Genomic DNA, 12567 nt, shown 5'->3' on the forward strand with positions numbered 1-12567 from the left:
TCCATTCATCAAGTGTACTTAGTACTTTCAAAATCCATTAAAAGCTGGTTTACCTGGCAAAGGAACAAGCCAAATCACGAGTAAGGAAGGAGTGCTTGGTGTTTATGTGTATGTGAAGGAGGCAGAATGTCTTGAAGGACCTTAAATAGAATCAAAATCCTCCTTTTTTGTTTGTTTATTTAAACTGTATTTTAATGTGAGATTCTAAGGTGCTACTTTCTTGCCTGTCTCTTTAGAGTACCAAGAGACATGAGAAATGTCACAGAATCACAGAGTTCATCCTCCTAGGCTTTCCTTGTATCTAAGGAGTACAAATCCCTCCCTTTACAGTGATCTTTTTCATCTACAAATTAACCCTTGCAAGCAATGGGCTCATTATTGCCATTGTCTGGGCTGAGCCTGGGCTACAAATTCCAATGTACTTCTTTTTTTGCAACTTGTCCTTCCTAGAAATCTGGTACACCACCACAGTCATCCCAAAACTGCTGGAAACTTCTCTGGTGGCAAAAAAAAAAAAGCTATCTGCACCCCCTGCTGCCTGCGGCAGGCCCTCTTCCACTTCTTCCTGGGCACCACTGAGATCTTCAGCCTCACTGTCACATCTTTTGACCATTACCTGGCCATCTGCAAGCCCCTTCACTACCCCACCATAATGACCAGCAACCTCGGCTTCCAACTGGCCCACAGCTCCTGAGTTGTGGGCTTAACCATTGTCTTTTGCCAGGTGCTGCTGCTCATCCAGTTGCCATTCTGTAGCAACATCATCAATCATTTCTACTGTGACATTGGCCCCATCTTGAAAGCAGCCTATGCAGATCCAAGCATTTTGGAGCTCCTGGTTCTCTTGGCAACCATCCTCGTAATTCCAGGATCACTCACTGTGATTTCTTATATCTATATCCTTTCTATCCTTTCTACCATCCTTCAGCCCCTGGCTGCCAGAAGGCTTTCTCTATCTGTACCTCTCACTTAACAGTTGCTCCTTATTCCATGGAGCTGTTTTTTTCATGTACCTGAGACCCGTAGCATACTCCTCCTTTAAGATTATTAAGGTGGTGTCGGTGCTAAATACTATCCCTTTATTCTAAATCCCTTTGTTTAGAATAAACAAAGTTTATTTCACCTAGAAACTAGGAGGTGAAAGGAGCCTTAAGGAAGGCAATGGCTTTTCCAAAGACTTGTCATGCAGAGTAAAACATGAAACACCTCAAAATGAACTTAATGCAGATACAAAAATTAAATGTGAGAAAGGACTGTGCAGAAGATAAATATGTGAAAGCAAACTATGATGATTAGGTTCCCCTGTAAGAATTAGCTACATATAAATGAACCAGGAGTCCTTCTTGAAGAGGGGAAGTGACCTAATTCTCCAGCAAAGAAATCCCAGATTACCCTCAGATGGATGAGGTAGAGCTCAAGACTTTCTCAGTTATAAGCTGAAAGTAAAAACCACTGTCAGTAATTTTTTTAACAATATAAGAAATCCAGTCTTGCTCTTTGTTCATAATGACCCCCTTTGCCTCATATCCTCGTCAAAGTCATAAGGCATCCCACACCTCATTTTTTCAGTACTTATTTTCTTCATAATAGAAGTTCCCCGAAGCCTCATAATCAATTCTAACAGCCTTTCAAAAATGCTTGAAATGAACCAGGTTTTTGCCTGATAATAACTCAATAAGGGGATATTTGTCTTGATATAAAACAAACTTTTAGATGAATCTAAAGGTGTTTATTATTAGGTAATACCAAAATTTGGAAGTATCATAAAACTTTTTTATTGGATCATGCCAGTTTCTATGCTTCAATCTAGATAGGCCATGTGCCTAGGTGTGGGGACAAAGCCCCAGGGAGCAGTTTCCAGGTTCTCGGCCTCCCGTGGAGGGGTGCTGGCTCGGGTAGTAGATGGCCGTGGGCTGTGGCTAGTTGGCCGTCAGCTGTAGCCGGTTAGCCAATTGGCCACTGATATAACTGCCACAGCTGTGCTGGGAAGGGGGACTCGGTCGGTTGGCAGAGACGCGGACAGCAGGTCACACGTCGTGTGAATCCAGCCTCCAATGAGACTATAGTGGTATGACTCCCCTACCTATGGCTCCATGGGTGTTCCTTTTTGGCCTCACCATGTCCTGTGTTCTTATGTGGGGAGCAGGAGCAGAGACCCCCCAGGCTGCCGCCCACAACACATGGCGCAGCGAGCAGGTCGGCCGAAACTCTCCGGAATATACTGGAGCAGTTTATATATATAAAAGCTCAGTTTCGTACGCAGGGTATGGTGCCGGCCAAAACCTACCAAAGCATGGTGGAGCAGTTTGTGCGTGTGAGAATTCAGCTTCGGGAGGCCCATGAGGAGTGACACCGGGAACAGGAGGCACGGTCTGCCTGGGAGACTCAAGCCTCCAGCTGGCACACCACCCTCTTGGCCATGGACAGCGTTGCCTTCATTTTGGTGATCTGCTGCGGCCTTAGGCTCCGAGGGTTGTGGATATCTTACACCAAAGCCTCCACCCACTCAGACACCTGGCACGGTGAGCAAGCTTCCGACCAGGTAGGAATGGAGTCTGACTCTGGGCAGGAGGACGTGTGGCCCCCACACAGTGTGTGGTGTCCAGTGGCCACGGTTCTCAGGAGTTGGACCCTGTGGGGACAGAGCCCCAAAAAGTAGTTTCCAGGCTCTCGGCTTCACATAGAAAGGTGCTGGCTCAGGTAGTAAATGGCCATCAACTGATCAAATGGCCATCAGCTGTGGCTAGTTGGCCGTCAGCTGTAACCAGTGAGCCATTGGGCACTAATATAACTGCCGTGGCTAGGATAGCAGAAAATGGGGAGCTAGCAAAAAGATGGTGGCTGAGCCTGCAAGCGGCACAGTGAGGGTTGAGAATTATGTTGCTCCTGGTTCCTGTGTCTCCAACCCAGCTGTCAGTGAGAGTAGAGTGGTGTGACTCCCCTACCTATGGCTCCGTGGGTGTTCCTTTTTGGCCTAGCCATACCCTGCGTTCTTGTGTGGGGAGTGGGACCAGAGACCCTGCAGGCCTCCCCGCGTGACAACTGGTCCAGCGAGCAGAGTCCCCCTCACGACAGACCCCCAAGGAAGGGTGGGAGGACATGGATGGCTCTCTGGCCAGCATGGAGAGGGCCCTGCAGGCTCTGGCTGAGCGGTTACCAGAGGAGGCAAGGACTACAGCCGGCCGTGTGGGCTGGACGTTCCTCACGGCCTTGAGTCTCAACACAGAAAACGTGCCTAATGAAATAGCCCAGGTGCCAGACCAGGTGTCCCGGTTGGAGGAGCTGGAAGCTCGGGTCCGCCTGTTAGAAGAGGGGCCCCACAGTGGAGACTCTGAGGCAGAGGCGGAGGAAGCGAGTGGAGACAATGTAGCTCCCAACCCCCAAGCACGGCCACTCTTGAAGCAAAGGGTAAAACATGAGCAAACTTTGGGCCCCGGGGGCGTTGCTGCAGGCAACCCAGCTGTGACTGAGTTCAGGACCTACACCCCTTACACTCCCACTGAGTTGCAGGAACTGGGGAGGCAGTACAGACAGTGCCCTGGAGAGCCAGTCTCGGCTTGGTTATTACGTTTATGGGATGAGGGAGCAGACAACATTCTCTGCTCCCCAGGCGAGATGGAAAAGCTAGCCTTTGTGACAGTGCATCCGTCCCTGCAACAACGGTTACAGAACTGCTATAGGTTGGCCCCAAACCAGCGCAGCCACACTCTAATGGAGTGGCTCACTGCTGCGGTAGCACAGTATGGGGACAGGCTGGCGAGCTGCCGGACACTGTGAATCAATGGCAGTCATATATGGAACTTACTCAAATCATCCGTGAAATGGGTATGAGACATGCTATTTTCTACCCTGACATGCAGGGTTCGGATGACAAGTTTCTTACAGCCAGCATGAGAGATCTGGTTTTGGATACTGCACCTGAAGTGCTTTTGGATCGTTGTTTGCCATTCTTACACCTTATGTGGGGCGACGGATCCATGAAGTTACAACTGCCATGGCCACCCTAGGGGATGTTCAAAGCCGGAGGCGAAGGAAGTTAAGACAGGAGGTCCACGCAGTTGAGACCTGGAAGCCCAAATCAAAAGTAAAGGGGCGAGGTTGCAGGCCTTAGAGAGTAACACGTGCACAGATGTGGCGTGATCTCGTGGCAGCAGGGGTCGATCGGGAGAAAATAGACCGACAACCCAATGCACTGTTGTTGGAACTTTGGGAACAGTTCTGTCCGGAACAGCAATTCCGGAGAAGCCTGAAGGAGAAGTCTGGGAAAGCGCAACCCGTGTCCCTCCAGGACTTCATGTGGCCACTTGAGGCCGACTCCTTTCAGCTTGATTAGGTGTGGGGCCAAGGTACCCGGTCAGAGGGGATGAGCAGGGACCGGAGGCTGTGACGGGCCAGCCGCCACAAATCGAACAGTTCTTGAATGGGGGAGTGGGAATGAAAAAAGACACTCACACAAAATGATGATGCGGCTGGTCTTCAGTGATCCTGAAGCGCGGAGTTTACTTTCCTTTACCAATTTAAACCATCTGTGTAAGTGCAGCTTAGCAATCACGAATGTGCATTGCCTCATTGAAAGTAAAATTTTCAACTTTTACATATGAACTACAGACTCACTGAAACTTTCCCAAAGTCATTATCTCAATGACAAAGCCCACCAATTACCCTGATAATCATCAGTGATCTGTGTCCGGGAACTGGCCGTTCCCACCTCATTCCTTAGCAGCTTGCAAGCACCCTCCAATTGCAGGCAGAGACAATGCCTCAGGAACTAAAACTGAGCCAGTCTGCAAGGAAATCATGGCTCCCCACAGGAGGCCCCACGTGGCACTGTCCATACATTGGTCCCCTTCTAATGTGCAGAGGGTTTTGGCCCTAGTTGACACTGGCACAGACTGCAGTCTTGTTTATGGGAACCCAGAACTGTTCCCCAGACCAGCAATCTGCATTGATGGCTACGGGGGAAAGACTGTGACTGTGAAAGCTGTTTCCTTACCACTGGGTATAGGAAGGCTTCCGCCTCGTACCTACAAAGTTTATGTCTCCCCCATTCTGGAGGATGTTCTAGGGGTGGAAGTGCTACATGGCCTCAGCTTACAGACGTTGGTAGGAGAGTTCCATCTCCGGATCCGGGTGGTGAAAGCGGTGACACGCGGGCATGCTCACCACCCTCCTCAAGTGTTGCCACAGCCCTGGCGCGTGGTTATAGTACCACCTGCCAGGAGGGCAGGAGGAGATTGGTCGTACAATATTGAAATTGGAGAAGGCACATATTATGAGGGCAACACACAGTCCCTTTAACCCCCCAGTATGGCCTGTCAAGAAGCCAGATGGGACCTGGCGAATGACTGTGGACTATAGGGAGTTAAATAAGGTGACGCCACCCTTGCACACTGCAGTGCCTTCAATTCACGATTTGATGGATCGTCTGTCCACCTGGGAACGTATGATTATGCAGTGGATTTAGCCAATGCTTTTTTTCTCCATTGACATTGCACCTGAGTGTCAAAAGCAGTTTGCTTTTACTTGGGACGGGCGGCCTTGGACTTTTCAATTCCTTCCGCAAGGATACCTGCACAGCCCCACTATCTGCCACGAGCTTATAGCCCAGGATTTGGCACAGTGGGATCACCTGTCCTCTGTGATCTTGTTTCATTATGTCAATGATATTTTATTAACATCAGCTTGTCTTTCAGATTTAGAGCAAGCAGCTCCCTCTCTTCTCTGCCACCTGGAGTTACGCGGCTGGGCGGTGAACAAGGAAAAGGCCCAAGACCCTGGCTTATCTGTCAAGTTTTTGAGTGTTATGTGGTCGGGTAAAACAAAGGTCATACCTGAAGCGATTATTGACAAAATACAAGCCTTTCCCCGGCCGACCAAGGTCTCCAAACTGCAGTCGTATTTGGGTCTGCTAGGATATTGGTGGGCGTTTGTACCCCATTTAGCACAAATGGAAGGCCCTAGTATAACATGATAAAAAAGGGGACCTCATGGGATTAGACAGAGGCTATAGAGCAAGACTTTGTTGCCACAAAACGAGCAGTGCAGCAGGCACAGGCTCTGCAAGTAGTGGACTCTGGCCGCCCATTTGAACTTGATGTTCATGTAACTCAAGAGGGGTATGGATGGGGCCTCTGGCAACGGCAGGAGCATCTCCGGTTGCCAGTGGGATTTTGGTCCCAATTATGGAAAGGAGCGGAGGTCCGCTACTCTCTAATAGAGAAACAGCTGGCCGCTGTGTATGCAGCCCTAGTGGCCACAGAAGCCATCACAGGAATGGCACGGGTGTTGGTTCGAACAACCTATCCTGTCCAGGGGTGGGTCCATACATGGACCCAGGGACCCAAAATGGGTGTGGCACCGACCACCACCCTCGCCAAGTGGGGCGCCTACTTGGAGCAACGTAGCACCCTTAGTTCAAGCCCTTTGAGCACAGAGCTACAACAGGTCCTGGGGCCTGTGGAGCTTGTAGCCCAGGCTGAGCCAAGTGCTCTGCCAAGAGGGGAGGACTTAGAGCCCTCACCCTATAAAGAAGGACAGCCCCTAATACCTGAAGATGCCTGGTTTACCAATGGTTCTAGCCAAGGAGCTGTAGCTGTTTGGACAGCTATTGGTGTGCAGCCCAAAACAGACACCATTTGGTTTGATACTGGGACGGGCCAGAGTAGTCAGTGGGCTGAGCTATGAGGTGTGTGGATGGTAATCAGCCAAGAGCCCGGGCCCCTAGTTATTTGTACTGACAGCTGGGAGGTATTCCAGGGCCTAATGTTGTGACTTCCTACGTGGAAACACCAAAACTGGTTGGTAGGACACCATCCACTGTGGGGTCAAGCCATGTGGCAGGACCTCTGGGACCTAGGGCAAAGAAAGGAGGTGACCCTAATGCATGTCACAGATCACTCCCCCTTAGTGTCCCCAGGTAATGATGAAGCAGATGCCCTAGCACGGGTCCGATGGTTAGAACGGGCTCCTGCCACTGATGTGGCCCATTGGCTGCATAGGAAATTGCAGCATGCTGGAAGCCGAACCATGTGGCAGGTGAGCAGACTCTGGGGTCTGCCTTTGAAATGGGAGGAGATAGCAGATGCCTGCTATGATTGTGCCGTCTGTGCCCAGGACAGCCCCAAAAGGCGGAGGCTCCCCTGTGAGACACAGCAGATTGCACAAGGGAGGGTGCCCCGCACTTGCTGGCAAGTGGATTATATTGGATCCCTGCCTAAGGCCCGCAATGCGATATATGCGTTTACAGCAGTGGACACTGCTACGGGGTTGATGTTCTTGGCCGTGTCCAGCTGCAGATCAGCGGCATACAGTGGTCGCTCTTACATGGCTGCGTGCCCTCTATGGGTGCCCCCAAGTCATTGAAAGTGACAGGGGTACCCATTTTACGGGGCAAGAAGTGCAGCACTGGGCTGCCAGGATGGACGTGCAATGGTAGTTTCATACCCCATATAACCCACAAGCAGCTGGCATGATTGAACGCTACAACGGCCTTTTGAAGCAAAGTCTCCAGGTATCAAAACACCCTCCCATGATGCGTGACTGAGAGTCCTGAATGAGAGACCACGGAAGGGAGGGCCCGCACCAGTGGAAGCTCTGCTACATCGGACGGCCGCTCCCATTGAATTACAAGTTACCACCAGTGAGACTCTGTTAAAGCCAGGCTACAGCAGAAATGGAAATTTTGCTGCCAGCACCCACAGGCTTGAAAGCACGGGAACGACAGCAATGGACTTGGCCCTGGCAGGTCAAAAGCCCCCACTGTCGGTGGTTGGGCCTGATAGCCCCATGGGGGCCGGTTTGACTCATGATTTGCAAGTGACGCCAGGGGTGGCGGTTGAGTGGCCACCACAAGTGACTATAATATACAGAGGTTCCGATACTGGGATGATTTTGCGGGGAACCTATATGCTCTCACTATGGCCTATTATGGGGTCCCTGTTCTGTTACATGTTGAAACTACGCAAGGGACCCCAAGCACTGCCATAAAGGTCTGGTACCACAAACCAGGAAAGGTGCCAGTGGCAGCGACCCTCCTTTCCCAGGACAAAAAGTTAGCGTGTATCCTCCCAGATGGAAGGGATTTGCCATTGTTGGTTCCTAAGACTACTGTTTCTTTTTGGCCGTAGGTGCCTGTAGGCTAATATGACACAGGGACCCTCGGGAAGATGCTTGTCATGTAAATTGTGAGGCGAGACCCTGTAGGGGTGGAGTGTGGGGGCAGAGCTCCAGAGACCAGTTTCCAGGCTCTCGGCCTCCCGTGGAGGGATGCTGGCTTGGCTAGTAGATGGCCGTCAGCTGTGGCTAGTTGGCCGTCAGATGTAGCCGGTTAGCCAATTGGCCACTGATATAACTGCCGCAGCTGCGCTGGGGAGGGGGAGTCGGTTGGTTGGCAGGCAGAAAGTGGACAGCAGGTTGGAGGTCGTGTGGATCCAGCCTCCAGCGAGACTATAGTGGTGTGACTCCTCTACCTATGGCTCCATGGGTGTTCCTTTTTGGCCTCACCATATCCTGCGTTCTTATGTAGGGAGGGGGAGCAGAGACCCCACAGGCCGCCCCACACGACACTAGGAAACCAGTAACAGTCTCAGAGCCAATATAACTATGAAGGTTTTCTTGCTGGTAAACTCAGTCCCAAGGTTACATTAAGTTCAGAGCTGGCATGTAGCATTAGCATGTAAGGTCCCTCAAGACAGGTGACAAACCTTCTGGTTTAATCTTGTTCTCAGTCAAGACATCTGTCAGAAAAAGGTTTTTAGAGAACGATGATGCAGGTAAGTCACAGTTGGTAATAATGAGTGTTATATATGTCTCTTTTCCAACAACAAAGAAATACTATCATTAAAAGCCCATTAAAACTGTGTTTTTTTAAAAAAGGATTATTGCACATTCTTTTTATTATTGAACTGAAACTGCAAATGCAAAACAAAGTGTAATGAGGTGAAAACGTTATTATCTCAACTGCTGTCCCTGATTTTGTCTTAGGGCTAGGCAGGGAAAATAGAACATTTGAAGGCAAAGAGTGAGACCGTAAGGACATAAATATTATTAAAATCTATCATCAAAAGAATGGTTTTGTCAAGGAGGAAAAATTTCTCGTCTAGCCTCCTAGGTTCTTATGGTTGGTATAAAAATTAAGTTGACATGAGACTGATTTACAGGAGAAAATCAAGTTTAATTTCATACCTATGGAGCTCCATGAGAATATGGGGCTGGGGGAGGCACTGGCAGTCAGGCAATTGGGGCTTGTGAAGAGGGAAAATTTTCCCTTCTTTTCCCTCTTAGTTCTTCTAGTTGATCTAATAATCAAATTGACATGAGACAAATTAACAGAAGAAAATAACCACATTTACTATGTATGTACATACAGGGATTCCATAGGATACAGGGCTTGATGACAAATTGGGCCATTTGTCATCAGAGGCTTATATGCCATCTTGCGCTAAGATAAAGGGAGGTTGGGGTTTTTACTTTAAAGGAAAGTGGGCAATTCACAGGTAGATGACAAACATGAGCAAACATGAGCAAAGAGCAAACGTGGTAAACAAAAGGGCCCAGCCAGAAACAATGGGACACAGAAGGGAGTCTAACAGACAGACTTACTAGGTTCCTCCCTGTTTGCCACACTTAGGTCATATTATGATAGCTCCCTTCCTTTAAGTATGTTTTTCTATTTAAATTCCTTTAGGCAGGTTGTTCATGATGATGTTTGGGTGGGTCCTTGTACAATTTCTTACTCTCTTGTGGAAAGCTGGTATATATACATTTTGGAAAGACATTTGGGATCCAGAGTCCTAAGAAACAGCAGGGTGCCATGTGACATCTCAAGCTCTGGCAGGTTGTCTCTGTGGCCAGGGCTAGAGTGAAAGAAACAGCACTCTAGTTTCTTTCAACTGAGCTAATTCCACTAATTACCTCTGCCATTTCTTTGATTCTAAGAAAATAATCTCTCTCTATCCTAAGTGCAGAAACAACCATTTTCCTAATAATTAGTTATTTTCTCTTCATCCATACTATTAAAGAATTTATAATCTAATAATGCTTCCGCCACCCCCACCATCTCCACACTACGGCTTTAGTCCAAGCATGTGACCTACAATAATAGCTTCCTAAATTACCTCTCCACATCCACTGTTAGATCCTTTAATTCTCCTCAGTGGCCAGAAAGATCTTATAAAAATATGTATCTAATCATTTCATTTAATTAAAATCCTTCCATGGCTTCCCATTAAATTTAGCAGATAATGCTTAATTTGGTCTGTAAGACTGTTGGTCTATTAGGTCTGATCCCTATCCACAATACCACGCCCACCTCATACACTTCTCTATTGCTCTCTGGCCCCAGAAACACTAATCTTTTATGTTTCTCCAATACCGTGAGCTCCTTCCCACCTCAGGACCCTTGCATAAATATTATTTCCCATTACTTCAAATACTCTTTCATATTCACTCCACCCTCAATTTCAGCCTGCCAAGTCATCCTTCAGAACTCTACTCAAAGGTTACTATTCAGGAAAGCTTCCACTGACCACCTCTCTACCAGCACCACTACCAGTACTTGGACCTCAAGTTACAAGCTCTCATAACATGCTTTACTTTTCCTTTGTGGAACTTAACACAATCATAATTTATTGTGTAAGTAATTTAAAACTCTGTTTCTTTTGTCTCAAACTCCTTCATATCAAAATCACACAACAGAACCGGCCCTGTGGCTCAAGTGGTTGGAACGCCATGCTCCTAACGCCAAGGTCACCAATTCAATTCCCACATGGGCCAGTGAGCTGCGCCCTCTACAGCTAAGATTGTGAACAACTGCTCTTCTTGGAGCTGGGCTGCAGTGGGCTGCCATGGGCTGCCGTGAGCTGCCAGGAGCAGCCAGCAGCCAACATGAGCGGCTGGCAGCCATCGTGAGCTGCCGTGAGCTGCTGTGAACGGCTGACCCATGATGGGCAACTGCCTTAACTGGGGGGAGTGCAAGGCTAATAATACCAGCATGGGCCAGGGAGCTGTGTCCTACACAACTAGACTGAGAAACAATGGCTTGAACCAGAGTGGGAGGGGAGGAGGAAGAAGGAAACATACACACACACACACACACACACACACACACACACCACATGAAAGCTCCATAAGGACAGATATTACATCCTTTTTGTCCTCCACTGTATTCCATATACGTACCATGGTGTCCTGCAATAGTCATTGCTCAACAAATAAATCACTGATGAATAAAGGACCAGATAACTGGAATGACAGAACACAAGTCACATCAAATATGGATTATATTCTCTGTAGTTCTATTATGTAAATATCCTATACTCCATGTTTTATAAGTGGAAATTAATTATTATAGACAATATTAGATTAGAATCCCCAATTTATACCATTCACAAAAATAAATTCAAAATCTAACCATAAAAAGGAGAACAAAAAGTAATAGAAGAAAATATAGGAAGAAGTCCCAATGACTTTGGTGTGGAAAAACTGTTTTAAATAAGACACAAAATTCAAAGCCAGAAAAACAGTATATCACAGTTGAAACTTTACTACTATAAACAGACTATAAGCTATGAAATTGAAGAAAACATTTGCAACATATTTATCAAATGATTAGTATCTAGAATACATAAAGAACATCTACACATGAATAAGACAAAAAAATCCGAATGGAAAAATAGGCCAACTCATAGGAAAACTAAAAGTTACCAATAAACACACAAAAGATGTTCAGTCTCACTATTAATCATGGGGAGGTAAAGTAAAACAATGAGACATCACTTTTCACCCATTAGATTGGACAAAATTTACTAGTTCAGCAACATAAAATAATGGCATAGATATGGGGGTTAAATAATTCTCATACACAGATAGGTGCAGTCACTGTGAAGATACTTTGGCAGTTCTAATTAAATGTATACAACCTATGACACAGCAATGCTTCTTCTCAGTATCTGTCCCAGAGTAACATTTGCATGTATGCGCAAAGAGGATGTTTATTAAGCATTGTTTATAATTGCAGCAATTGTAAACAACTTATATATTATCAATAGGTAAATGGCTGTTCAGACTATGGAACGTTATGCAGAAAGTAGAAGGAATAGGTGAGATCTGTATGTACTATGGACAGATCGCCAAGGCCCGCTGCTAGAAGAAAATAGCAAATTGAGGAATGCAACATGAACACACACATACACACATATAACACAAAAAACAGTACTATAATTTTCTATGAATGCTGTGGGGACAGAGCCCCAGAAAGCAGTTTCCAGGCTCTCGGCCTCATGTGGAAAGGTGCTGGCTCAGGTAGTAGATGGCCATCAGCTGTGGCTGGTTGGCCGTCAGCTGTAACCATTGAGCCATTGGCCACTAATATAACTGCCGCGGCTGTGGAGGGAAGTCGAGGAGAGAGGAGGAGAGAGGAGGAGACTGAAGGAGAGTGGAGGAGAGTGGAGGAGAGTCGGTAGGTTGGCAGCAAAGTGGACAGCAGGTCGCACGTCGTGTAAACCCAGTGAGACCATAGTGGTCTGACTTCCCTACCTATGGCTCTGTGGGTGTTCCTGTTTGGCCTAG

General features: G+C 47.5%; 1 protein-coding gene across 1 annotated transcript in view; it reads left to right on the plus strand.

The window, feature by feature from the left end:
* Window positions 1–1194, plus strand: part of LOC117017366 (olfactory receptor 6X1) — a 78833-nt gene extending 77639 nt beyond the window's left edge. Inside the window, 5 exon segments of the mRNA XM_033097480.1 lie at window positions 237–506; window positions 509–917; window positions 920–976; window positions 979–1082; window positions 1117–1194. Of these exon segments, the coding sequence (XP_032953371.1) occupies window positions 237–506; window positions 509–917; window positions 920–976; window positions 979–1082; window positions 1117–1194 (918 nt within the window).
* The last annotated feature ends 11373 nt before the right edge of the window (window positions 1195–12567 follow it).

Source organism: Rhinolophus ferrumequinum, chromosome 25 (assembly GCF_004115265.2).
Source record: "Rhinolophus ferrumequinum isolate MPI-CBG mRhiFer1 chromosome 25, mRhiFer1_v1.p, whole genome shotgun sequence".
NCBI classification, from domain to species: Eukaryota; Metazoa; Chordata; class Mammalia; order Chiroptera; family Rhinolophidae; genus Rhinolophus; species Rhinolophus ferrumequinum.